The 27,658-nt window shown below is 36.8% G+C and overlaps 1 protein-coding gene and 1 pseudogene across 4 annotated transcripts; both read right to left on the bottom strand.

Moving 5' to 3' along the window:
- Positions 1-740: 740 nt before the first annotated feature.
- Positions 741-27,658, bottom strand: MSANTD2 (Myb/SANT DNA binding domain containing 2). Of its 4 annotated transcripts, XM_044668353.1 has the most exons (5): positions 27,084-27,644; positions 8,161-8,205; positions 7,384-7,639; positions 5,758-5,818; positions 741-2,058 (listed from the first exon to the last, which is right to left on the bottom strand). In XM_044668353.1, the coding sequence occupies exons 1-5, from the start codon at positions 27,597-27,599 to the stop codon at positions 1,206-1,208; spliced, it is 1,731 nt and encodes a 576-aa protein (XP_044524288.1). In that variant the 5' UTR covers positions 27,600-27,644; the 3' UTR covers positions 741-1,205. The 4 variants fall into 4 exon arrangements, with proteins under 4 accessions (XP_044524288.1, XP_044524289.1, XP_044524290.1 ...); XM_044668354.1 differs by lacking the exon at positions 8,161-8,205 and having other exon boundaries at positions 27,084-27,643; XM_044668355.1 differs by lacking the exon at positions 8,161-8,205 and having other exon boundaries at positions 7,384-7,483; positions 27,084-27,642.
- Positions 14,471-15,114, bottom strand: LOC123240648 (annotated as a pseudogene).

Below are 27,658 nucleotides of genomic sequence, written 5' to 3'. Positions count from 1 at the left end.
TCATGCTATTTTCTGTACCTGGAATGTCTTCTCTACCATCTCTGCCTACTGAAATATTGCCTGTCCCTCAAGATTCATTTCAAATATCACTTTCTCTTATGAAGTACTCCCTGGTTTGCCTAAAAGGGAATTCTTTTTCTTTCATTTAGCGCAATTACTTGTTTTTTATGAACTGATATTCTAGAGTTGTATCCCTTCTTAGATTGTAATCACCATGAAAGAAGGCCTGTGTGTTTATTAAACTTTTATACCTTTCACAGCACTTACTATGTCATGTACATAATAACTACTTCAAATGTTCAAATTCTCAATTAATTGAGAAATACCCCCTCTTGTGGCAAAAATAAATCCAGGTTTACAGGATATTCTGCCACATAATGGTAGCAGCCAGTGGGGAACAGAGAATCAAAGTCTTAAAAAAGGCAAGATACCCTGCTTTTGCCCTTGTTCTATGTGTTCTAAGCAACAAATTAGCAACTTAAGAGTTTCAACTGCTTAGGAGATCACTGTGCTACAAAAAGCCGAACTATTACTCCAAAAGGCCATGAGTTATTTTAATGTAAAAAAGAAAGTTGATATGGCAACATAACTAGAAAAGTGAATACATCACAAAATAAATGTTTTGTTTTGTTTTTTTCAGGCAACATTGGCTGTAAAACAGGTTAAAAAATGAATTCTAAATTATATATAATAGTAGCTAAGAATGGTATTGAAAAAATCTCATTTAATGTGACTCAAGATTTAACTTGCCATTATCTATTGCTTATTTATTCAGGGCTGTAAATAACACTTATATAGACAGAGAGATGTGTAAAAATGAAACATTGTGAAAAAAATACAGTTTTTCAATTTCATATGAAACTTAAAGTATAAGTTCGGTCCAATGTGGAATGTACCTATAGTTGTTTATATCAGGGCTCTAAAATCCATATAATTTTAAAAATTGTTGTTAAAAAAAAAAAAAAGAAACCAGCTGACCCACCCTGCAAGTTCATTATGTCTTGCTTGCTCAGAATGAGCATTTTTCAGGAGTGGTATTTTGCTTCTTCCTTGAAGTCCACTTTGATTCCTTTAAAGTTGTACTGGCCCAACTGTGGAAAGACAATTTCCATGAAGAGTCCAATGGCAGTGGGTGTATGGGAGAGGCAGAAAAGGGGAGGGAGAAGAAGGGAGACAAAAGCCCAAATCCTTATGAAGGATGGAAATCAGTTGTTAAATTTCAAAGGGTATCCAATGGCTTTTTCCAAGCACTCCACTAAAGAGCCAGCAGAAAGAAAGTCCCTTTCTACTTCCACAAATTTGATATAGATGGACTTGGGGGATACACCAGGTTCCACAATGCAGTTCTGGGACAAAAAACCATTGATACCAACCCAATCTTTGCTGAAGGTTTTAGTGTTTGCTTGGAAATGTAAAAACAAGCATTGTTGCAGAGTCCGAACCTCAGCAATCCCAAGGTAGCAATAAATAATGCGGGTGGACTCCATGTCCACCTGTAAGGAGGCCTGTGATGCGAGAGTCTCTGTGTCTCCTCGGCCTTCCTTTCCTAGGTCCTGTGTACGGCGTTCCACATGGGGTGAAAGTGGTCTCTCAATACATTCTTCATAGCCAATAGCATAAAGGCCTGGGCTTTTAGGAATGCCTCCTGGCAATAAATATTGAACAACATTCCCACCAGTTGGTTTGGAGTGAGCAATAGGTATCCAGTCAATCTCCATATGCAACTCCAGGCATCTGGCTTCACTAATTGTGATTTCTAAGAATTTATAATAAACATTTTTCCAGTTCATTTTCTGTACTCGTGTCATAATAATCCGGCCTTCAGGTTTCTCTGAATTGAAGTACTCTCGAAGACGCTTGCCAAGAGGCACCTGGGAGCTGATTTCAGCATAGTGGTAACGGATATCCTCTTTCCAACGAGTATTGTAGCCAATGCCAAAAATGGCCAATTTGTTAGAAAGATGGAGTCTGGAAAAGTCTGTCCAGCTCTGAAACAGCTCCCATTTTAACTGTACTGATTCCAAAATCTGCACAATATTTTGCATAATGTCACGCTTCCTAAAACAAAAACAAAAAAATTCAGGTGGACAGAGGATCACAGGACCACGATTTTCATATAAAAGAGATCTGAATAACAGTCACCTTTTGTGGAATTAAAGGAAGCAGAGATGGGCAGATTTCAATTACTGTCTCTAGTCTAGGTGATTTAGTAAAATATTTTTTGATAAAATCAGATTTCAGAAATCACAGGTACATCAAAAAGCAGCTATCAATAATGTAAAGTAATGGTGAGCATTATGAGCTTTCATTCCAAGTGAAGGTGAGAAATTTGGAAATATATCTAGTGCCACTTAAAATCATTTTTAGTCCAAACCTGGTATTTCTGATACATTAAACCAAACGAATCTGGATTGCCATGTGACCAATTCAAGTCCCCTGACCAACAAGAGATATAAAGGGGGCAGCTGGGTAGCTCAGTGGATTGAGAGCCAGGCCTGGAGACAGGAGGGCCTAGGTTCTAGGTTCAAATCCGGCCTCAGACACTTCCCAGCTGTGTGACCCTGGGCAAGTCACTTTGCCCCACTGCCCACCCTTACAACTCTTCCACCAAGGAGCCAATACACAGAAGTTAAGGGTTAAAAAAAAAAAGATATAAAGATAATAGTTTCTTGCTTTTTAAAAAACAATTCAAAATATATCACCATCTTAATATCGTACTATTACCACTGTCAGCTGATTTAGCACAACATTAAAGCCAAAAGAATTAACACATGTGAGAAAGACTTACATTCAAAAGAAGTCATTAATCCTAACAAAAACAGATATTAGGGGTAAAATTAAAGAGTGTTGGAACAGAGGTGAAAGTATGCACTAAGACTGCTCTGGGAAAGAATTTGAGAGACAATAGCAGTGAAGAAATTGCTTGAACACACAAGACAAAAGAGAAAACCTGGGAAATTATTATTTCATATGTTGTTTAACTTGAAGTAGCAAATGTTCCATGCTGGGTTGGTCATGGGGATGTAGTAAGTTGAGTTCTTTTCTTGACTGGTCTCATTTACAGCAGTAGCTAAGACCTTTGTTTTACTGGAATTTATGAGTTATAATGATTTACCATTCTGTAAGAATTACTTAGCTATATGCTAATTGGAGATTCAATTTGCAATATGCTGGACTACCACACTCACACACAGTCAAACGTAGGTGAACAGTAAAGATGTGCACGCCTGATTACTAGCAGTTCTTTGGAGGAAGAGGAGAGAGAATTGTGGCCCTTTGAGATATTCCTATCAGGCTGAACACTCTTTGAAGGATATCCATGTGTATTGGTTCCAAACTACACATGACCACACATAAATCTGTTCCCCTACCATTTGTCTTTTGTTTGATAAAAGAGTTCATAAACTGCTTCATCTTCACCTGGAGGTCAGAGACCTTCAGGGTGGAGGACCTGTTTTCTTTGTCTTTCGTAATTCCCAATAAAATTAAAATGGCCCACCTAGATTCACCTGCTGCATTATTAGAGATTAACACCTATTCCTTCATATATATATCATAAATATATAAATATAAATACCTTACTTGGCAACATAGTAGGCATCTAATGATTATTTGTATAGTTCTTGGTGCTCTCAAGGCCAAGGTCCTGGGTTCTATCTCTGGATGGGAAAATTAGCTTTGAACAGAGAAAAACTGTTCCAAATACCCTATCCCAGTCAGCTATCTTTCAAATGCATTTTATTAGATCAATAAGGAAGACAAAGCAACAAAGTGTGAATGGTTTAAGATAAAGCCATTCCTCTTATTGAAAAACAACTTAAAGCTCATGTTATTCTGATGATGGATTGGATAGCATCAGAATGGTATATTTTACTGCAACTTATGATAGCTAACTTGGTTAAGCCCTCCTGTGTCTACAGGGGAAAATAATACAACTTCACAAATGAAGATAATTTGTTCAGCATTGTCATAGCCCTATACCATCAGTAATGTTGCAGTCAGACACTGCGGGGAGCAGTTCTGGAGAGACCCTTGCACTGGAGAGTGAACACCCTGAGAGGAACCTCTTCAAATCTCTCACCGTGTGGGGTGTGACCTGGAGAGAGGAGGCGGCACAGCTTGGAGATCTCTGCAGAGCCGGTCAGTTTCCTGCCCTGCTGATCTGATCTCAGCCTGGAGCTCCTAGGGCTCACATCAGCTCTTCGGAGCTATGGAGCACAAACGGGGAGCTAGACCCAGAGTTATTCAAACAGTCCCTGCGATCTGTTTGTCGTTTTTTCCTGGACTCCGGAGTTCCAACAACGGGAAAAGGTTGAGGTTGGTGGCACCGATTCTGTGCGGTTTGAGTTCAGCCCCAGTTACACCAACTGCAGGGCCTCCCCTGTAGATCTCTGGTGGCTAAAGGGAGAGGTGGGACATTTTAGTGAAAGAGCCAGTGGCTTTTTTGGGAGCGGGGTGGGGTATGGGAAGGGATGGACTAAGAACTTGTTAAATTTCACTTTAAAAATTGTAGAAATAAAGTGTTTCCCTTCTTTCATAAAAGATGAAACCTAAATTTGGTCAAGGGATAGTTCCAAATTTATTCAGTTCAAGTTTAAAGTTATTTATTCTTGTTCTATCGCAATGTTCTTAACAGTTCATTAGAATATTAATCAGAATTGGCCACTAAAACAGGATCATAAGAACTGGAAGTGATTTCAAAGGTCCTCTAGTCTAATATTGCTAAGGAAAATTGCCCTCTACAACATTCTTGGCAAGTGGTCATTTACCATCTACCTGAAGACATCTAGTAACAGGGTATTTACTTCTTCATAAGGTAGTTCAAAATTCCACTATCCACCAAAACCCACCCCCACCAAAGCTATGGCATTAGGCTCAGTGTTTAATGTTCTGATCCCAGAGGAACTGTCCTAAGAAGCCAAAGCAGGGCAGCTGGCAAAGGCAGGGAGGGGAGATTCCTGGGGAAAACATCTAGTCTTTCTTCACTATACTGGTCACTACCACAGCAATTTCTTCTTGCCACTTTCTCTCCACTTCTTCCCACCATCTTCTCAGATGATGTCAAGATTACATGTTGGGACGTTTACTTTCCCATAATTTTTTGTTTCTTCACTTTTTTCCTCTCATCAATAATTATACTTAATACATCACTCATAAACATTAAAGAGAATAAATCACTTACATGTTACTGAGATCCCAGAGAGTTGAAATATTTAACATAACAGAAAATACCAGGCTCTTGAGGGAGAATCAGGTCACTGAGGCCATCATCAAAGGGCCCTGGTTCCTAGCCTTTTTCATTCTCCTCTCTACTAATTGCTTTCTTTGCTTCCCAAATGAGTTAATAGGTCATTTGCCTACACAAAATGTAACTTAAGATGAAATAGAAGAGTTTTAGAGTCCTTTTTGTTCCACTACTATTCCATCTAGACTCAAGACCCCTTTGCTTCATTTCTCAATCTGTTTAAAAACCAAAGTTTACAACACCCACACACTCTAGCAGACACATACACACACCTTTTATTTTCATTTAATAATGAATTTCTCCTTTGTAGATGTAAAATTCCCAGCATTTGAAGATGACCTCTAGGGATAATAATATGGAGAAAGGCAAGAGATGCATAAATATGCTTCCTTAGTGGTATAGCTATGATTTTGCACACATGTATAATTGTATCAAGGAGTTTCTGAAATTTCTCTCAATGTTCACCATCCCTAGGGAGATACACTTCGTGGCAAGGTGAAACAGCTACTTACTGTGCTTCTTCAGAAGATTCTTGTTTTATTTTTAATGTTCTCTTTGTGACAGGCATTTCATCTGAAAGGCAAAGTTTTGAAGATGAGTTATACTTTGCTAAGCTATGACATGTATTTATGCAGATATGTAACTATCTTTACTGTTGGTACTATATTTTCAAATGCTGGGCCTTAATTCTAGTGTCAAATACTGCTGTAGTTCAATGCCAGATTTATAAATATATCCCCCATATAATGAGATGCATACATTTATATGCAAGATCAGAAACCAGCTCTACATGTACAAGATTCTTCAAGGTCACCAATGGATTTCTAGCTAGGAGATTAAAGCTTCATTTCACTGTGAACATGATTTTAAAAGCACAAGTATGAAAACAATTCTGTTCAACTTAAGATTTTCCATGTAGATTTTTCAAAGCAATTATTTCTCCAATATCAAGAGACCTCCCAAATGTGTATCATATAATTTTTTCAAAGGTTTTAGTGAATTAATCTATCAAAAAACAAAACAAGAGTCACTGGTCACCAAAATAATTTAGCCTTAGTAATATGCTTTAAAAATAAAATGTGGTTAAATGCTCTCTGCAGTTTAAGTGTATTATCTGTTTTCCTTTCTTACTAAATCAAGTCACTTTCCATACATTTAGCATTATTTTTCTTTTACTCTTATTCAATGTTGAAACACTGTTCATTTTAAAATACAGAATTAAATCAGCATCTAATCCTTAATTTTTCATTCAGTATTTTTTTGCCATCGAGATTTTACACAAGCAGTGTAAACAGGGGTTTGTGCTAAGCTTATCAAAAAAGTGTGGATGGCTCTAAATAAATTTCACAGAAATTTCTTGATTACCTTAACATGAGGCAACAGAGTTTTGGCCATAGTATAAGTTTCAATCATATAACTTAGTTAATACATTGTGGCTGCAAAAGGGCTCTCATAAAATAATGACTAGAGAGTTAAATGTTCTTAAAAATACCTCTAGATTAGGCCTAATGGACCTAGACTCAAGGAAAAAGTTTTCTATTTCTAACTTCTATAATTACGCACAGATAAGCCACTCAAGTTGTTGGGGCTACTTGCAGCCATACCACTAACTTAACTAGAATAAACATATGATAAATAATTTAATTCAAATAGTCATTTGAATAAAGCATCCTTTTCAGGACTTTTCCAAGACAAATTGAAGAACCCCACCTTTTTCAGACAGGTAGAAACCTGACAGGGACCTTTTTCTATATTTAAGTTCAAAAGCCAAAAAGGATGATCAAAAATTCAGTATTTTTTCCAAATGAAGAAAAAAATACTTAAAACAATATGGAACCCAATAGCTAACAAAGTTTGTAATTATCGTGGAATTATAGGATATAAGTATCTTATGCTAAATGTAAAACTGAATAGCTCTGAATTCAAGTCTTCCACAGTGTCAAGAATCTTGCTGACACCTTAATCATCAACAGAAAAACCATGCTATAAATGATAGTTTATAGCTAAATTGGAGATACACATATATACCCACAAAAAGCTGGTCACAGGCTTGGTGCCAACAGTGGGAATGGTACTAGGACATAGTCCAGGATTATCTATAGCAGTATGTACATAAGGGTAGATAATGGCTCTCTTACCCAATTCCTGATCTGTTGGATAGCCATGTAGATCCTGACTGTGGTTTCCCCAGTCCTCCTGTGAATAATCCTCCATAGTGCTGCCATCTGACTCCAGCTCCTGGTACAAGCCACTACTGTTAATAAGTACAGGCTGGCAGGGCTGAGCATCCCATCCTCCCTGACCAAACACCTGTTCCAACTGTTCAAATGTGTAACTGCTCTTTCTTTTCCCAACACCATGTTCTTTCACCCGACTGTAACACCTGCGAAGGGTCTAAGACACAAAGTCTTTTGTTATTCCTTTAAATCTGTACTTCCTCTTCCAGGTATGGACCACAGATATTAATTACTATCAAACAGACACAAACAGACAAACACAGACACATTGTTATAGAAATGCTAGATTTCATTTTCATTCATTATATTAGAAAAATACTATATTCAGCAATAACTCAAACAAGTTCAAACAACAGTTCAAACAACAGTTTTGCAGTTAATTAACCATTATAAAACAAGAAACATTACATCATAGCATGTCCCCGATACATACATTTTATCCCTCCTCCCCCATTAAAAAACAACCAAGAAGTACCAGCCAGCCAATAGGATGCACACCTGCCACAGAAGATAGAGTACAGCTGCTATTGTGCCCAGAATTTGGAAAAGGTGAGGGAAGAGGACAGAGAAAAGAATTCCCCAAAGCAAAGAATACAACCTTCCTTACTCTAGGTTAAAGAGGAATACAGGTAAAAAACAATTGCCTAAACTAATTAGCTAGTAAAATATATTACTTACATAGTCTGAATTCCTTACTAACTCATTCTGTCTCTTGGGAAGCTGCTGAAATTTAAAATAGAGTTCAAATCAATAATACTCCAAATTCCCAATCTAACATATCAATTATCAAGAAATAGTATTCTAATACCTAGGTCTAATATTGAACCTAAAGCACTATAATCTACCCTAAGACCCACACTGTCAAATAAAATGAAGAAATAAAGGTCACTAATTGCTTTTTTTTTTTTTTTGAGGGGAGTTGGAAGGGAATATGTTCTATTTCCTTTCCTATTACATTACTATATAGAGCAAAGAAAACATCATATAAATACATAGATAAATTTAGGCTATTGTCTTCTAGAGTTCATCCCTTTCAATTTTTAAGAACAGGAGTTGTTATTTGGATGATGTTCACCACATTTTTTATGATCAGCACTGTATCCTACAGCCTATTGATAGAACCTATGAAATGTTATTTTAAAGAGTAAACTAAAGACTTGGTATCAACTTTCGAACCCACTTTGGGGTTTGAATTTCTACCCCAATTTTTGGGTTTGAATTCCTACCCCAATTTTAATCCCCTCCAATAGCCATTCTATTGTCTAATGTTTAACTTCATGAAGTTTCCCTAAGAGACACCACCAGCCCATCCCACCCCCAACATACTCTTATTCCCTGGTGAGTTCTAAGTACTTTTATATCCAACTATGCATAGCTGGTTCATTTCAGAATTAATTTGAAGGCTTTAAGTATGACTATAAATTTCTCTTTTGGATATAAGGTTAAATCCCGTTAAGTCAATATATCATCTACTCCAACCAAAACTCTTGATAACCTTTTACAGGGCCTTTAGTGAGCTTCAAAAGCTTTAAACAATGGTTGACAACCTACAAAAGGAGAATTTATTTTTCACTTCAAAATAGTTCACTTGAAGCCAGACACACATATGTACAATGGGAAGCATAAAAGCATGATAAACATGATGAAGTGCACAGTCCATCCTAAAAACTAGCATTCTTCTTCCCTGCATAACTACCTCTCTACTTATTTCAACCTTCTTCAGGATCTCTTTTGGTACCTCACATGAACTCTTTAAGGAACTATAGTTAAAAGTCTTTTCTTTTTACTAGGAGCACAACCACAATTCCATTCGATATGATCTTCTTCATTGGCATTTCAGGCCCCAAGACTGCCCAGGGCTTAAATTTAAAAAACTGGACTTCAGAAAGCTGTCAGTGAGCAAGCTTTTGAATCTAAGAAGACAAGCACAAGTAAAGGTTCTCTCATTCAAATCTCAAAATATTCCCCCACCCCAGTGCACTCTGCCCTCCTTATAAAGATTGGAATTTGAAATGCAAATATCCTCAGCCAACATTTTAAAAAATCTTACAATGTTATGTTCCTGCCTCCAAGAAAACCCAAACCATCCTTTTCAGTCCTTCCAAGGGCCGTAAATGGAGATCCCCAACCAAGTTCCTTTTACCCTCTAAGGCCATAAATGGAGACAGAAACCATGTTGTTGCTCGCTACTTCCAAGCTGCCTAGAAAAAAAGCATTCACTACATAAAATATCCCAGCCAGAACTATCACTGATGACAATTTGGGAAACCAAGGAATAAAACCAATGTCAACTCCGTAAAGAAAAGTAACTTAGGCACACCAAAACCACCAGGATATAATACAGACCTAAGAAAAGCCACCAATATCTGATACCAAGAATGGTGGGAAACCACAAAACAGGCTCTTTTACCATCTGTGTAACCACTAAATTGTAGTCAGCTAAACTTGACATTTCATAAGGATTATGTAAATGTACATGAAGGAAACAGTAAAATCTAATAGTTACACAATAGTTGAGGAGTTCCAGATCTGCTTATGGAAAAACTGGCCAGGTATCTAACCTTTCAGAGATTTGGTCTCCTTCAGTCAAGAGGCTAACAATTATTGCTATACGTCTGCTTGTAGTAGCTGATGTATAAAAGAAACATTTAATTTCAGGGTCAAAGATGCTGAATAAGTAAATATGATATATAAGAAAATGTTAAAACTAGGTAGGAAAATAGATCTAGAGCTAGAACTCAGAGACCATTTATTCTAACCTCCTCATTTTACAGATGAAGAAACTGAGGCCCAAGGGAGGTTAAGTGAAGGGCACACAAGTAGCAAACATCAGAGACAGGATGTGAACCTTCTAATCCTATGCCCAATCTTCTTTCCATTGTACCACAATGCCTCCAGGTAAATATGGTTTCAATTCTCTCAAGAAATGTACATATTTCAGGAAATGTTTAAAAGCAGAAGTTCCTTGCTGGTCTCTAGCATGGACCAAAGAACAAAGAAGATTTCATACTTTTCATATAAAATATGTAAGGCATGTTCATCAAGACAGATCATGTTTCCATACTTGAAGGAAACATTAAAACTCAGAAACCAACTTGTCTAACACTGAGAAATTATGATAAAGTTAAGCCAAGGGATTTGGGGTGGATAAATAGGAGGGAGAGAGCTCCTACTCTTATCACATACACCCTGACCAGGAAAAAGTGGACCTTCCTAACTACAAAAGATTACTTAAGGGATATAATATAAAAATACATGCTGAAAAAAAAAAACAAAAGAATTTGGGGAAATGCCCTAGCCTGAGATCTGATGCTAAAATGATAATTCTCCAGAATTGAGGAATGGGAACCTTAATGATTCTCAGGGAAAAGTCCCATCTTTCACTTGCTTAACAGGCCAAATCTGGCAAGAACTTCATTCTAAGCTCTCTTAGGAAAGTTATTTTGACTGTAAGAAGAGATATTTCTTTCTCCCTTGGCCTCCTTCCTCCCTTCTGCCTTTTATCCCATCTCAGAAATCATAGTAACTTAGGTTCAGAAAGTTTATAAGTGAACTAAAATTTAGGGAAAGGGAACTTACTTAAACCCATTAGAGGATTCACTTTTCCAGGGGACAGAAAATATCCAAAGTGGAATAAAGTCAGTATCATTACTTACTATCAGATATTTCCACAAAAAACTACACATATATATGGTTGTTCCTATGGGGAAAATTGTTAATAGTCACATGTTATCTTATATCTTGAACTACTTTTTAAAAAATTATGACTATGAGCACTAAAATATCTTTGATCAGATGATCAAATCATAGGTGTGAATGCTTTGGTACTGAGTTCAGAAGAAAAGCCAAGTGAACTCTTATTGAAATCTACCAGGCCAATTATGTGAGGATTTTAAAAAGAGAGAATCAAAGAAAAGATTTTTTAAATGCCCCACTACCAAAGTAGGGAGAAAAAGATGACCGACAACTTATAGAATATAGTTATTTTTTTGGCCAATTTTAAGATTAAAGGAAAAGAAAATGAAAGAACAAGAAGATGACATTCATTGTGGATGAATGCAAAGCAGTCTATCTGAGTAAAACAGAAGCAGGAATTGAGATTGGCAGGATTTGGGTTTAACAGCAGCAATGCAGAGAAAGACCCAGGGTTACAGTACACGAAACATTAAATACAGTGCACAATGCAACTCTCTTGCCAAAATAAGTAAATCCAGTATTGGGTTGTATAAGCAGAGGAATCACATGTAAGCTATGAAGGTGGCTCTTCCTCTCTATTCAGCACCGGTGAGGCAACAGCTGGAGCACAGCATTCAGTTCTGGGCATCGCACCAGCTACAAGAGAGGGAAATTGTAGAGTTCAGAAAAGGGCAAATAAAATAATGAAAAGCTTGGAAAAATAAGATCTACAAGTAGGGCAGTGGTTTCATCACAGCCCTCCCTGACATTATATAAGATACTTTTTGGGTGGGAGTAGGGTTCATTTCCCCTCATATCTCCTATAATCTTTCCCTGGATTTTGAAAGGTGCAAAGAAATAAATTCTTTCCAAGCCTGGCAGAACATAAAGGGAACTGAGCAAATTCATAAAGTAGGGTGGAGTTTCACCAATTCTGCTATCAGCACAATCATTTTCTCAAAGTTTGCTCCACTTTACATATAATTAGAAAAGAATTAAACCATACCAAAACCACTGATCTATGAGAAGTGGCTACAGGTGAAAAAGAGCATCCAATAAGAAGTAGGAAGAGTGGGCCACAATAGCCACACATTGGTAAATGTGGTGTTTGGAAGACATTGGAATGATCACTCTTGTTAGTCTCAGATATCAGATGAAAAACTAAGTCAAATTGTAGGAAGGATAGCCGAACTGCAATAGTAGGAAACACTTATTTAAAAAAAAAAAGTAGTGAAACAGGCTTTCAAGGGTAGTTAATGCCCACAGTAGATGGGGATTCTACCATATCTTAATCCTTTGCCAATTGAAAATTATCCATGTGGTTTCCTTTTTTTTGGCCAAATTATTAAAAATATAATACCTTTTATTTGCAAACAAATCTTTATAAATCACATGGATTCTCTCTATTCCATTAGAATCAGGAAAAAAATCTACCTCGGGGAAAATATCCAATAATTTACTTTCTATGAACCAAAGAAATACCTATGTCTAAAATAGCTGTAACTCTTAAAGGCACCAAATCACACATATCATTTAAAATATTCCCTAGTTTTCTAACAATGCCAGCCTAGTAACTTTCTCATATCATTACTCATAAAAACTAAGAGCGAGGGCACTTTCAAAAAGAGGTAAAAACTAACCATTGCATGATTAGTTGTTTTTAAGAAGTATCTTTTAAAAAAATCTTAAGTTATACTAAAATGTTCTTTCTTCATCACATTTTCTCAGTGTGATCACCAAAGTTAGCAGAAGAAAGTTTCAATTACTAGCTGTTAAGGGAAAACAAACTTATTTCAATATGGGCAAGAAAGATCATAAGAATACAGGGCACAAACTTCTGGCAATTTATTTAATGAATTTTTTGGAGTTCTAACTAATGATCAGCAAACACATCAAAGTCTACTCGTACTAGCAAAAGGTTCACTATGGTCCCCAAGTTTATCCTTGCTCCCCTATGTTTTCAATGTAGTTACATGTCTAATCCTGTGATGCTACCAATCACCTCTATATCATTTTGTCATTTATATGAGCATAAAACTGCATTATGAAGAAAATAATGTAGTTTGGGGCCTGTGAATAGCCAACACAACATGTCAAGTTACTGGCTAAAATGTAAAAAGGTTTCATATATATGACAACAGATGCTTGGCTCTTCTTTTTCTCTCTCCAGATCACCTAGAACTTACTGCTTAGAAAATAGTATGGCATATGGGCAAGAGGCCCAATAGGTCTTCATACTAACCTGCCTTATTACAAATGAAAAGACCCAGTGTCACAATACTCAAGGTGGATTCTAGATCCTAAGAGTGAATTTGGCTTCAATTTACATATTCAGCCCCTGATAGCAGCAGCTGGCTCAGGATGAGCAGCATATAGTCTAGGGGAAAACAGCCAAAATGTTCTTGTTCTCAGGCAAACCCAAAAAATGTTTACTAGTAGAAGTGCATACTGTGATTTAATGCAAAATATTTTCATAAACTTAACAGGTACAGAAATATCTGCTGGGCAATTTTTTTTTCTTTTGCATCAATTAAATGGCAATGCTAAACTTATTCATTACGTGACTTCACAATTTATCCAATATAGCACGTCATCAGTTATCTTACATGAGTGGTCAATTCTAATTTTGGAAAAATTACCTATAAGGATATTCAGGATAGTGAAATATTTAGGAATACAACGCATGGTAATCTCACAAACATTTCCATCTCCAGTGATAAGCAAATTAAAATATATTTTGTGTACTTTCCTAAGTAGTTACAATAATAAAGCCTTAATCTGTCTTCCAATTTCAGAATTACAAACACAGTATTAATCCTAGTGATATGGAACTGCTTCATGGAGTTGCTGCAGATAGATATTTGTCCTCTTAAGACAGTAGTTTAGTCAGTGACAGGCAAAGGCTAGATATGGTCAGAAGAAAAGATATGGGGCTAAGTAAATTTAATAAACCAGCTAAATTCCATTCCCCCCTCCCCCCCACGCAGGGTAGAAATATATATTAGAGAAAGGCAGAGGTCAGTCCCCTTTATCACACACACTCATATTCACTCCAAGTTTGGTTTCTAAAAATGGTAGAAGAGATTTAGAGTGCTCGGAGTGAAGGACCAGGAGACAAATTATTCTCACTTGAGCAAAGGGATTCAGTTTAAGAAATAAGGGGGAAGAAAACTGCCTCTTCATATATCATCCCAGAAGGTTCAGGGCTAAAATATACTCCCATATACACAGCTAGCTCCCAAGAGTCAGTCTTTTTTTCTTAGTGGGGAGACACGTAAGAGGGTTGTCCTCGGTGAGGGAGAAAGAAAGGTGTCTATCTCTTGTTGCTCATCCGGATTTCTTTGCCGTTGCTGACAGGGTTGGAGGAGGGGCTTGGAGTGCCAGCAAAAGCAGATTGTGGCTAGGCTGACTTCCAGTGATTCAGGTGCTGGCAGGGTGAAGGGGGACAAGGGGTGGATGGGAGCCACTGCCTGGGCCAGGGTGGGGAGGGGAGTGGTTAGGCCATTCCCATTCTGACTCTCAGAGGCTGGAGAAGCTGCAGGAGGGCCAGCTGGAGGCTGGGAAGTGGCAGAGGTGCTGTCGTTCTGTACCATCTTGCTGGGGAACTGCTGGGCATTCTACTCAGGGCCTGACTTGCTGAAGTTGGGGCCCTCAGAATAAACCATACAGAATTCTCCAATCTTCTGTAAGTCACCCCCACGGCCAGTGTAGTGGGTCAGAAAGCCTTTAAAACTGAAGCATACCCCTTGGTGAGTCGGATTATGTCCCCAGGATGGATCAGGTTGTCAATATCATCCCAAATAGATATATTGATGCTACCTGTTTTGTCTGCTACTTTGCAGAGCCTCACCTCATGTCTTTTGTCTTGTCACTCGGCCTGTCTCTAGCACAATGAAGATGAGATTCAGGTTCTTAAGTCCTGGGCTTGATATCTTTCACAAAGGTCTCCATCGCCATGCTGCCCAGGCCTCCACACCCTGAGGGAGAGCCAGGGTTGTCTCCCAGATAAATTCTTGTGGACTGTTGATGTCTGGGAACTGGTGGATTTTGCAGCTGCAAAGGCTGTAAGAGTTGCCAAATTTCTCTTTTACTATGCAAATTCACAATATAATTTTTTTAAAAAATCCTTTCCAGGGGAGGAAGAGGGGTGAGAGAATTTTGGATTGCAACACAGGCTCCAATCACATCAAGTAGACACTTCCCCAAAAACGTTTTTTGCTGGTATTAAAAAATGACATAATGTTTAATAATTAAATTATGAGTATGGATTTTTCAAAAATTCCTAAGAATTTAAAAAATATTTTAAATATTTAAGAATTTTAAAAAATCCTTACAGAGGCTAATTTTAAGTTAAGGGAAGATGAGCAAAGGGAAGAAATAGAATTTTTCTAGGTAAGAAATAAAAGTAATTATTAGCAGAAAGTTTTCTTAGACCATAGTCAACTTCATCTGAATTATCTGGCTAGATTCAAGTTGGATATATATCTCTGTTCTTCTGCTGCACAATTATTGTTATACTACAGCACAAAACCTGAGATGGCAAGAGCTTCCTAATACCCATTAAGAAAAGTAGGAGCAAAAAAGGTAGAAAAAACAGGCATAAGTGTAACAAGAAAAAAAATTCATTTCCTCAAAGCAAATGATGTCTAGGGAAGACTGTTTAGACAGTACCTATACTCTCTGAAAACTGTTTCTTTAGCAATGAAATACTATATTCCAAGAAGGTTGGCTGAATCATGGGATTTCAAAGTTCAAAAGGACTTTTGAGATCATTTAACATGATCCCTACCTGAGGCATGAAAGATCTCTACAACAGTCTTCAAATAAGTTGTCATTCAGAACTCAAAAAAGTAAAACAACTCTTCTTACTATAAAGATAAAGAAGGAATCAGCTGATTTCTATCTTTGGGTTTTATAAGGTCAAGTTGAAAAATGGCAACCATTGTCAAAAGGTTTCTTATTTAAAGCCTTAGTAACTTTGGGGGACTGTCCAGAGCTGAAAATTTTCAGGGAACATAGATGCCATGATCATTGCCTTATTCAGAAAGATGGAAGGGGCATCAGAGTCCATCTACTCTAATTCATACTTGACTCCAAAATCTTCTCTACAAGAATCCTCACAAAGAAGTATTCAATCTTTGCTTAAAATCTCTACTGAGAAGAAACCTACAACATTCTGAGAAATCCATGTCACTAATTATAAGGAAGTTTTCCTTACATTAAGTTTAAATCTGCCTCTCTGCAAGTTCATCTACAGCCTATATTTTTACATTTTTCTTTCAGTTGTCACCACAATCTTCATGAGATATAATACCCATCAGGTCATCTCATCTTTTCCCTTATTTTACAGAGGAGGAATCTGAGGTTCGGGGAGAGACTTAATCTCCAAATCACACAGACAGTAGGCACCATAAGTAGGATATGAATCCAGGTCCTCTGTCTTGTGTCAGCTTTGATAACCAGTCAATACCTGATTCTCCTCTTTAGCTAACTGGTTTAATGGGGGTGCTGATGCTAAACTGTTTTCTGTACTTATTAGGTATATGTCTATTTTGATTACTGAGAGAATCCTTTAGGAAAGAAGAATGTGGATTACTAAAGATTCAATATCCTTTTTTGCCTCAAGAGCTAATCACGACTTTTATTTATTATTTTTAAAGAGATAGGAAAGAAAAAGATATCAGGGATGCACTTCAACTTCCAGAGTCTCCTACTAAAACAATGATCATAGGTCCTTGGCATTTAGAACTGCAAGAGACCTAAAATTAATCTAATCCAATGGTTCTTTTTGGGTTACAGATATTTTTTGCAGTCTGATGAAGCCTATGGATCCCTTTCCAGAATGTTTTTTAAAGACAATTAAGTGAAATACAAAGAATTTCAATGGAATGGAACTAATATTGAAATACATGATATAGGCATACACACATTGGGTCCCCATGTTAAGAAACCCTAATTTAAAATTTTCATTTACAGATAAGGAAACCAAGGCCCAGAAATGTGAAGTGATTTGCCCAAGGTCTCTCACATATATAAGTAGTAAGTAGCAGACCTGGGATTCAAATCTAGGATCTCTGACTCCAAATCCTATGTCCTTTCTACTAAATTATCTCAGTAAAGATCTTATAGTAAGGACTTATTAGAGGCTTTATAAGGAAGAAATACTATCATGGTATTCTTTGAACTCTCCATCAATACTTTCAAGGCACAAAATAAAGGGACAATAGGGGAGTTTGCCTAGAAAAAAATGCTAGAAAAACAGTAAGGAAACAAGTATCAAATATTTTCAACAGAAATGAAGAATATTATTGAATACAGAAAAAAGATAGAACTAAAGAGTATGTCTTGATGAGACATTTTCAAACAAGACAGAGATGCTAGTAGAAAAAGGTGAAGAAAAGTAATCAAACTGATAGAGGATATCATAAACCTATGGGCAAGCTATAGAACCTATGAAGTCATTGTAAAGGTTCCTTGTATCCATATGTATATCAACACTGTCATTCCAATTTAACTCCAACAAAATATGCACAATGCAATAATGAGCTAGCAAACGTACATTCTATAAACTGAATCAGTATCTCATATATTTATATACATATATGCATACACACACACACACACACACACACACACACACACACACACACACACACACTACTAGTTGATCTCTTAGCCAATTAGTACCAGCAGTGAGCTACACATAGCCCAAGCTTAATGTGCAAGTCTGAGTTAATATTTAAGGGATTCTCTGGAATGTAACAGTTATTTTGGGAGATGAAATCCTTGAATGATCACATACACTGAGAACAGAGAAGTTCAACCATCTGAGATAGCTACTTCACAAGCTGTCACCAACAGTTAACTATATCAATAATATGAAGGAAACTTCTGCTACGTGATCTCAAACTTCCAACATCATCTGCCATGTCATTCCACTTTCAGCACTGTTGCTAAATATATACATATACACTAAAAAGTATGCTAATACATTACTATATATACCTTCTGTCCTGCTGATGTATCCTATAATGCCAATGTTCCTAATTTAAATTTGATATCTATTAAAAACATACCTAATATTACTACCTAAAACACTGTAAGCATAGACAAGGAGACCATTAAGTTTTAAGTGCCTCCCATATGTGAAAATCCTATTTTCTGATAAATGTTGTTTAATCGCCAGCCTAAAATGTAGTATCAGAAATCTACCATTATAGCACTGACTAGTGTTTCTTGATCATAAACTAGGTGAACTGTTTTAACCTACAAAGCCACTGTTTATAACAAAGAATTGTTCAGAATAGGATTTCAACCATTTTCTGGTTGAATAACACTTTTCTTTTTTACATTTAAAGTATGTCACTATTTATTTTTTAATTTACTTTGCCTACCTATGTTTTTATAGTGGGCAATGGGGCCCCAACACCGCTTGCTTCAATAAATTGCCACCCGTGAATTAAAGATAAATTTTAGTGAAGAGCTCTATCTTATAATTCAAAAAAGAACCTTGATACTAGGGAAATGATATTAGAAAACTTGGAACTCTTCAATGTGTAGATTTTTCAAGACTTGGGCAAGAAGATCAAAAAGGAAAATGCACAAAGACCAAGACTTAGGATCATAGGATTTATAGAGGGACCTTAGTCTATAATTGCCTTTTTTTTTTTAAACAGATGAGTAATCCAAGGTTCAGAAAGGTTAAATGACTTGTCAAAGATGATAGAAGTAATACAAAGCTAAGGCAGCTCATATCTCCCATATTATACATGACCTCTTCTTCATCTGATCTACTTTGTCCTCTTTGTACACTTGTCACTTATATTCTAAAGTGAAATATATTTATGTACATGTCTTCTTACTCTAACAACATTGGAAGAAATAAAGCTAAAATTAAAGCTTATTTATTGTAAGAAACTAAAACTATGCTGCTAGTTAGCTAGTTAGCAGGGAAAGAAATACTCAATAGACAAAATAAGTACAGTAAGTTTAATTCTGCAGAGAAAACTGGGATTTTTCATTATATCCTCAAAAAACATAAGTCCCCAAAACTTTCCAAATATTTTATATAAAATCCTTCCTAAAACAAAGTTCAGAATTGTGTCAAGTTTCTCTAAAGTATGTAGATATATTAAGTGACATTTTAAAATAGGGGAGAAAAGGACAGAAACAATGAAAAGAAAGCATTTCTATACTTCCTACCATCTGCTGGGCAGTATGCTAAGCACTTTTACAAATATTATCTCATTTGAACCTCAACCACTCTGCAGAACAGGAGCCATTATGATTCCTATTTTACAGTCAGGGAAACTGGAGCAAAAGAGTTAAGTCTATCAATCAATTAACCAATAAACATTTATTAAACACCTACTATATGCCAAGTTAAATAATCTGCCTAGGATATTTAGTAATGTCTAGGGCCACATCTGAACTTATGTGTTCCTGACTCCAGGCCCAGCACTCTATCAACTGCACTACCAAAGTAGTGGAAAGGTCAAAACCAAGAGCAAGATACCTGTCAGTATGTAATCCTTGTTCTTGAACTACAATACAAGTCCTCTCTTGTAGGGAAATGAATTTGCAGACATTAAAAATAATGTGAATTTTAAGCAAAACTGCTTTTTCTGCTTCAGGAATTAATTTTTATTAAATTTAAATTATTATTAATTAAAAAGATATTTGGTTTAATCATAGAAATGGGAAGGGTTAAATATAAATGCTATGAGTTTTAAAATATAACATAATAATGACTCCATGCATAAACTGAAACTATAAAGTATACAAAAGGAGTACAACTCTATAACTATAGTCAGTTAAATTTTTGCCTATAGGATCAATTTCAATGAACAGTTAGCTATTGTGACACAAAGGGCAAGAAATGTGTGTGCATGTTTATAATGATAAAAGTAACTCCTAAAAAGTCTAATATCAGAATGTCAGCTAATCAATGACAAAAGATCCTGGGGAGCAACAATACAGCATAGCACTACATTAAGCTTTTGGGAGATTGGGAGAAGTATGTACATCATTTCTGTGGGATCTCATTCAGCTCTCTTCTACAAATGGGGAAACTATACTAATGTAAAGAAATGGCCATCTTTCAGTTATTCAGGTAATATAGGAAGAAATTAAATAAGAGATGAAGCTAACTAAGCTAAAATGAAAAATATACAAATTAGAACCAATTCATTAAGTTTCAGTGAGAACACAGAGTTAGAGATGGAAGGTGCCAATTCAGGGATTATCCTGTCCAATCCCCCTTCTCATTTTACAGATGAAGAAACAGAAGTCCAAAAAAGGTAAAGGAATTTGCCTTGGGTCACTCAGGTAATAAAAACCAAAATTTGAACTCAGAATCCCTGACTCCAAAGTCAGCACTAATTAAGTTTACATGGAGAAGTTAACATTTTGGTAAACAATTTCCAACATAGGGTAGAAAAATCACTGTAGCAACTATATTGCAGATGCATACACACATAGCACTAAACATCTCTGCAAATAGGATAACCAATTAAAAGCTTATCATCATCAAAAGTCTATTGTTTTTAAGCATTATACTTTTTTCTTGTTTTTGTTTGTATTTGCACTTGTTATTTAGAAAAGTAACTTCTTATGGATGGATGTAAATTTCATATGATACCCTCTAGTGAACCCATTATGGAAATGGACAAAACTGGCAAAAGAGAAATAACAAATCCTCATACTCTACTCTTACAAAATTCAGTTGATTGGTTTCCAGGTGATATCTGCAAATCAATTTTACAGACAACTTAATTAGAAACAATAATTAATAGTTCTCTTGGTGCTCCCTGAACTTTCACAGTCAAGTTTAAAATTTGAAATTCATCATGTACTATATATATAGTTCCTTGCTAAATGGTGATCTCTAATAACAATGGATGAGTATGGTAGGGTTCCTTTACACAATATGACAGGTCGTATATTCTTATTAAAATCTAAAAAGCAAATCCAAAGTGAATTTTTTTTCCAAAAGCCCCTAAAACCCTTTGCTGAATATAATGAGTCAGAATAAATCAAACTGTAACAGGTCACTAAACTCACGTGAGTCTCATTTGTTTCTTGAAAAGTCGTATGAACTCAGACAAATCACTAAACGTGAGCCTTAGTTTCTTTGTATGTAAAAATGGGAATAATACCCCACCTACTTAAAAAAATTATTATAAAGACCAAATGAGATAATTTATGTTAAAGTACTTTGTAAATGGCTAGTTAAAATTATGCATTATTACACGAATTTTTAAAATTGATTTTAAATGCAGCAAGCATTCTTAATCTGAAATACATGTACTTATAAAAAACTTCAACATAATCAGTTTCCTTTATAATCCTATGTATTGTATTTTGTGTATTTAAAACATTTGAGAAGGTTCCATAGGAGTCAAAGGAGTCTATGAGATAAAAAATAAGGATTTACATTAATTCTTTTATAAGACAAAAACTATTTCTAAAACCTAAGTAGTAATTCCCTAGTCTATGTCTTTTACAAATTCATTTTTTGTATATCAGGTTTTCTGAAAATAAAACATAAATGTTTTAAATTCTATTGTACCAGTCCTTATAAATTTGTTTAAAAAGTAAACTCAGAACCCTGCTCATTCATAAATAAGATATGATTCTTAAATCAATTACTTAAAACTATTGATACATTAAAAAAAATTTAAAGGTATGAGACAATATTTTAAACAGCCTATTCATTCTGGGCACTCATTATGTCTCTCTCAGTCTCAACAGGCAAGCCTAAGAGTGAAAATACCTTCAAGTGATTTAATGAAATAGAATAGGCAAAAAGTAGAGGTTAACTAATTTGATTAAATCATATATACCTAGGTAGTACCTGACAGTTCTCAGAAAACTTTACATCACAATGCAGATAGTCTTTTGTAGAATCCAGAAAAGGATATATATACCCAATTAAAATGTTGAAGGGCAAGGGCAACTTTTGGCCCTAAGAATCATTGATTTAAAAAAGCATTGATTCTCATAAAAGATGGCTAGGAATGACAGCTAAAACTAAAGCCAAAGTAGTGATTTGTCTATTGAATCATGAAAGTTTTTCTAGGTATTGTGACAATTATTTTTAAATAATCCAAAAATCACCTTTAAGAATTATTCATTTTCATTGATAAGGAGAAACCCCATCCCACTATTCTTAAATAAGCAAACAATACTGATCCATCAAAGACAAGTTTTTTATCTCACACATTCACCTTGCATTCATTTTGTAGCAAGCTAGAAGTGCACATCTGTTTCATGGACATAAAGCCAACTCCCAAGAGGCAAATTTTTGGAGAATACCCAAAAACATGGGACTTGAGAATGAGTTTTGCAGTGCATCAGATTAACTGACTAGAAGTGTGAATGCAGCATCTGGCTCAATAGTGAATGATTTTTATAAATTCAAAGCTTGGGTAAAGTGTCAAAGCCAAGAACTGCTAACATAGCATGAACTGTGGAATTATCTCTTCTTTACTGAACATAGCCTTTATTGTGAGTTGCTCAATTAGAATTTAATTATGCATTGTTTTAAGACACTGGTGAATTCACTTACTTGTATTGTTTCTCATCTTTTTCATATGTATTTTATCTTTCCAAATGGATTGTAAAACTTTTAAGGAAGAATTCAGTGCATTTGAAAGAACACAGAGGAAAGATAGTATACTATCAAGAGGGCTTCTTAAGGATCAAATAAGATAATGTGAAGATCCTTTGAAATAACTAAATACTACTTTATACTCAATCTGAGGAGGTATTTATTTCATTAGATTACATGTTCACAGATCTAGTGTTATATACAATATACACGAAATACTAAGTATATACTATTACACAAAGGATGTTTACAAAGCTAGAGGAAGGTTGGGTTCAGAAAGGTGGGTAACTCCTCTATGGTGATTTGTCCTTCTATGAGGTCATGGACAACAACTGCACAGGATGAGAAGGCATGGTGTTGTTGAAACCTACAGTAATTAAGAAAGCATCCATATTAATGAAACCATGGAGTCACTTATATTTCTTTGTATCACCCAGAGAACTTAGTACTTTAAATATATGTATAGTACTCATTCAATAAACAGATGTGAATAAATGGGCTTGCAAAGACTAAGAAAGAAATAAAAATTAGGCCCCTAAAAACAGACATTTTCATCTTTTTGGCAAATCAGTATTTTTCATAAGTAAATAATAGTAGTAGTCAGATCTTGTGAAATTACTAAATATTTCCACACTAGCATTAGTGTGTAAAATTACATCATAAAAGAGGTGTTATGCAAATGATAAATATGAAAAATAAAAGGAAATATTGAAAGATCTATTTAAAGCGATACAAAGTAAGATTACCAGAACTAGGAGGCAGGTAGGTAGTTCAGTGGATTGAGAACTAGGCCTAGAGACCAGAAATCCTGGATTCAAATCTGGCCTCAGACACTTCCTAAACTGTGTGACTTGAACAAGTCACTTAACCCTCACTGCCTAGCCTTTATTGCTCTTCTGCCTTGGAAATAATACATTGTATTGATTCTAAGGTGGAAGGTAAGGGTTTAAAAAAAAAAAAAAAAAAGGTCACCAGAACTACAATTATTGAGTACAATGATATAAAAAGAAGACAAAAACCAAGCTAGTGAACTTAAGATAGAACTGGAAAAGGAGAAAGGCAAGACATATTTTTGCTAGTTTATTGTATTAACTCATTTGGTTCTATTTTATGAAATTCTAAGGGTTTGAGGTAGAATGCTTGTATATTTATTCATTTTCAGCAATTATACTTGAGTTTAGAAGTTTTTAAAAGATCAACAGATCTTTGCAGTAACATCCAGATATTTACATAAAATCTAAAATCTGTCTTGTCCTTGAAATGCATTGTTAGACTCCTTAGAAAATTAAACATTATTAGCCACATCCAACTGAAATCAACTCAATATCTGTCTTTATTTGATAATGATGAATTAAAAATTATCAAGTAGACAATTCACCCTACCTGATCAGGGTACAGATTTTATAATGGTTGGGAAAATATCTATCCAAGGCTTGTAATTTATACTAATTTGACATACTATATTAAGTATATTTTATTTCTGCCTTACACAAATTTCTTTTTCAGTGAATTTTTAATAGATAATAAGTTGAGTTAAATCAATCACTCTAATCTATAAAGAGTCCCTTAGTTTCCATATTTGGTTAGTCATTTGCTTGTATCAAAATTAAAAACCTCTAGTTTGTTGAATCTATCATTTCTTTTAAAAGACCTTTATAGAGATAAATTTATTTCTGAATGGATTTTCAGGTAGTACAATTCAATATGTTTTTTTTTTAATTTACAAATTAACAACATCCTAAGAATATAGCATATGCTTATCAAAATTTTCTGTCTAGTCTTTTGTTAGTAAAGTCTGGATTGCTTTGATTAAAGTACAAAAGAAGTAGAGCTTTTTATTCTCCCTTACTATTAAACAAATTAATTAACAAAGGCAGCTTAGCAACACTTGCCTGACTTAGGAATTGCTGCAAGTGGAGTAGCATTACTTCAATACTTCAAGGATTTATGATTTCCTTAGGTGTAATTCTCTCCATAGTTTCCAAACCCTCTATTTAGGAGATGGTCTTCAAAAGTTGCTGAGACTGAAAAAATTAATCATTCTGTAACCAAAAGAGTAATGAATTGGAGCTAGGCTAGTTCTAGGACAATGCTTATAGAGTCTGTCAAGCACCTTTCATTCCAAAGCCTAGCAATTGAGGCAAAACCTAGAAGAACTTGTGTTCCACTAGCCTGGACTTTCTAGACTTTAGAGTCATCTCCACAGCCTAAAACATTGGAATAGAACTTCATAGAAGATAGGTGTTAGAACTAAAGGATATAAAAGACTTTTTTTTTAATGACCTTAAAGATGAAAGGCTTGAGAGTACACTTTGCTGATTTTCATTTGCAATGATAAATATACCTTCTTTTCAATTGTGGAATTCTCTTTACTAGCTCATCTCTCTCTCAAACTGGGATAGTGGAGCAAACTGATTGAATACCATTTGGTTATTTCAGAAAGGTAGATTTAGAGCAGAATTGTCCATGTTCAATAGATTCACTGATGACACAGCATGCTCAACAATTTTCCATCAGTCTTGAAATTCCCCTGCAAATTAATTCAGGTAGTCAGATTTTAGGGTCTGGTTATATCTCTAAGGGGGAGCCTAACTGGATAATGATGATATATTTCACATCACTGACAGTGATTAATTCCTTTAAATATTTTAAAGACAGAGAATCCCCTAAAATTTCTAACTTCAATGACCTCGACCATTAATTGCTTGAATCAATTATGGATATGGCTTATTATTGTTCATTATTTTTAGTAACTAGTTCAAATTTCTCACAAAACAACAGAAATAATATCTTTATCCTCAAATCTTTCTAGTACATACTATATCTCATATCAGTCCTTTGCCTCCTTTTCCCCCTTCCTCACACCCTCTCTACTTATTTGGGCATGCCTGGGGCAGATAAAGCAAAAATGTAAATCCCTTGAGGGCTGAGGAGGGATTAAATTTTATCTCCCTATTACTAGCAGCTAGCACAATGCCTTGAACACAGTAAATGCTTTCTTGGACAAAAGTAAAAGATACTTACTACTAATAAAATCAATTTAGAATAACAGAAAAAGAACAGAATCTGGCAGATTGGCAATACCTCTGGTTTTGGTGATAGCCAAAACTCTCTAAATTATATTTTTTCTAGATCCATCTGGGACCTAATCTCTAATCCACAAAGTACTTCCACTGTCTTTAAAAACCATATACAAATAATACAAGAGAAAAACAGCATTATTATGATCAAAAATTTTAAAGAGTTTTAATGAAACTGGGATTGAAGTAGGTACCATCCCATAATTAACAGAAAATCTTCATTCAGTGAAGTTTGGAAAGATGAGTCTGAATCTTAACTCCCGTGGGCACTACAGGTTTGCAATCACGAACTGATTCAACTAAAATTCAACTCAGTATTTTATCGAGAAAGCTGGACGTTTAAAAGCTGTAAATTAGTAAAGAACCTCATTTTTTGAGAAACTTCTAACCGACATAAAAAGTACCTAAACGTTAAAATGCCTGCATGAAGAGAAATCTTAAGACTCAAGGGGCTTTCTGCCTGTTACTATATATATATAGTTCAGTATCTACCTACAGTAGGAAAAAAAGGATGTCTTTCATGAAGGGGCCTGATCAGAAATATTAGAAAGCCTCAAGCCAAGGAAACTACGTTCTTACTCCACATTCCTGCCAAATTCCAAGTCTCAGTGTCTTTGTGCTCTCTAACTTGCTACGGTAACAATACAAGATTGGGCTGCCAACAGCTCTTTCCAAGGCATCTGGAATTCTACTAGCCCCGCTGGCAGCTCAAGTTGGAGGTACTGCAACTGACACAAAGGCCAGTAGTACTACAGAGCTTTTTGTGAGTGTGGCTCCACCAACTCTCTGGAAAACCCAGAATGGGAACTCATAGCTCCCCACCTCTCCCTTCCCTAACCCCGCCTCCGACCCTGGGAGCCCCTCAGTGTGGAACAAAGCGAGGGGCCCCGGTGCTGGGGGGGGAGAGAGGCGCCTGCAGCTCGAGGAGAGCCACTCAGCACACAATGAAAAACCACCAACTTCGGAGAGCAGGAGCATCCAAATTGGCTAGAAAAAGGGGGCGGCGGCGGCGGTAGGGAGCTTTAAGACACCCAAAGACCCGAGGCCTGGAGGGCTCTCTGTAAAAGCCCCCACCCCAAGGAAGAAGAGAAAGGCAGAAGAGATACGAACCGCCCCCCGGCCCCGGAGGGAAGCTCCGCGGACAGCCCAGCCCCAGCCCCCGCCCCCCCGAGGCCGGCTTCCCCGCCTTCTCTCAGTGTATCTGGTTCGCTGCCCCGGGCCGGGCGGCTGGTTACCTTGATGCGCTCCCGGCATTGGGAGGGGGTCCGCTCGTAGCCGAGCTCGGCCAGGGCCCGGGACACGCGCTCGTACATGGCTGGCCCGGGGGCCTTGCTGCCGAACACCGTGCCGGCTCCCTCCAGCTGCTGGTACCGCGCCTCCACCAGCCGCTCGTTGCCCCACACAGCGATCAACGCGTTGGTCTCGGCTGGGGTCCACGACATGCCCCGGCAGGCAGCGGCGGCCGCAGCCGCGGCCCCACCGCCGCCGCCGCCGGGGGAGAAGGAGACCGAGGACGAGGCAGCGCTGCGGGCCCCCAGTCCCAGTCCCCCGGCCCCAGCCCCCGCTGCCGCTGCCCCTGAGCCAGCCGCGCTGCCGGGCCCGAGCGGGGAGGCGCCGCTGGGCGTGGAAGGGTCGGACAGGGATGGGTTCCCGTCGCTCAGACCGCCCGGAGAGGCTGGGGACAGCACCTCCATCTTCGGGATCTTCAGCGGCGAGTCGGTGGGCAGCTCCGAGCCACAGGGCGCAGCCATCTTCCGAGCGGCCGCTGCTGCACCGCCCGGAAGTGACGCGCCCCCACATCCGGCCGCCG

Source organism: Gracilinanus agilis, chromosome 3 (genome assembly GCF_016433145.1).
Source record: "Gracilinanus agilis isolate LMUSP501 chromosome 3, AgileGrace, whole genome shotgun sequence".
In the NCBI taxonomy this organism is placed as follows: Eukaryota; Metazoa; Chordata; class Mammalia; order Didelphimorphia; family Didelphidae; genus Gracilinanus; species Gracilinanus agilis.
The sequence above is the reverse complement of the archived record's forward strand: the minus strand, read 5'-3'. Positions and strand labels throughout refer to the sequence as shown.

Bases quoted from the DNA above. Each gene is read 5' to 3' on its own strand.
- MSANTD2 (XM_044668353.1), bottom strand. From the start codon at position 27,599: ATGGCTGCGCCCTGTGGCTCGGAGCTGCCCACCGACTCGCCGCTGAAG. The intron at 7,640-8,160 runs GTAAGTAATATA...TTTGTGTCTTAG, and splicing joins TAGTAAGGAATTCAGACTAT to ACCCTTCGCAGGTGTTACAG. The intron at 2,059-5,757 runs GTAAGTAGCTGT...TTTTTGTTTTAG, and splicing joins GAATCTTCTGAAGAAGCACA to GAAGCGTGACATTATGCAAA.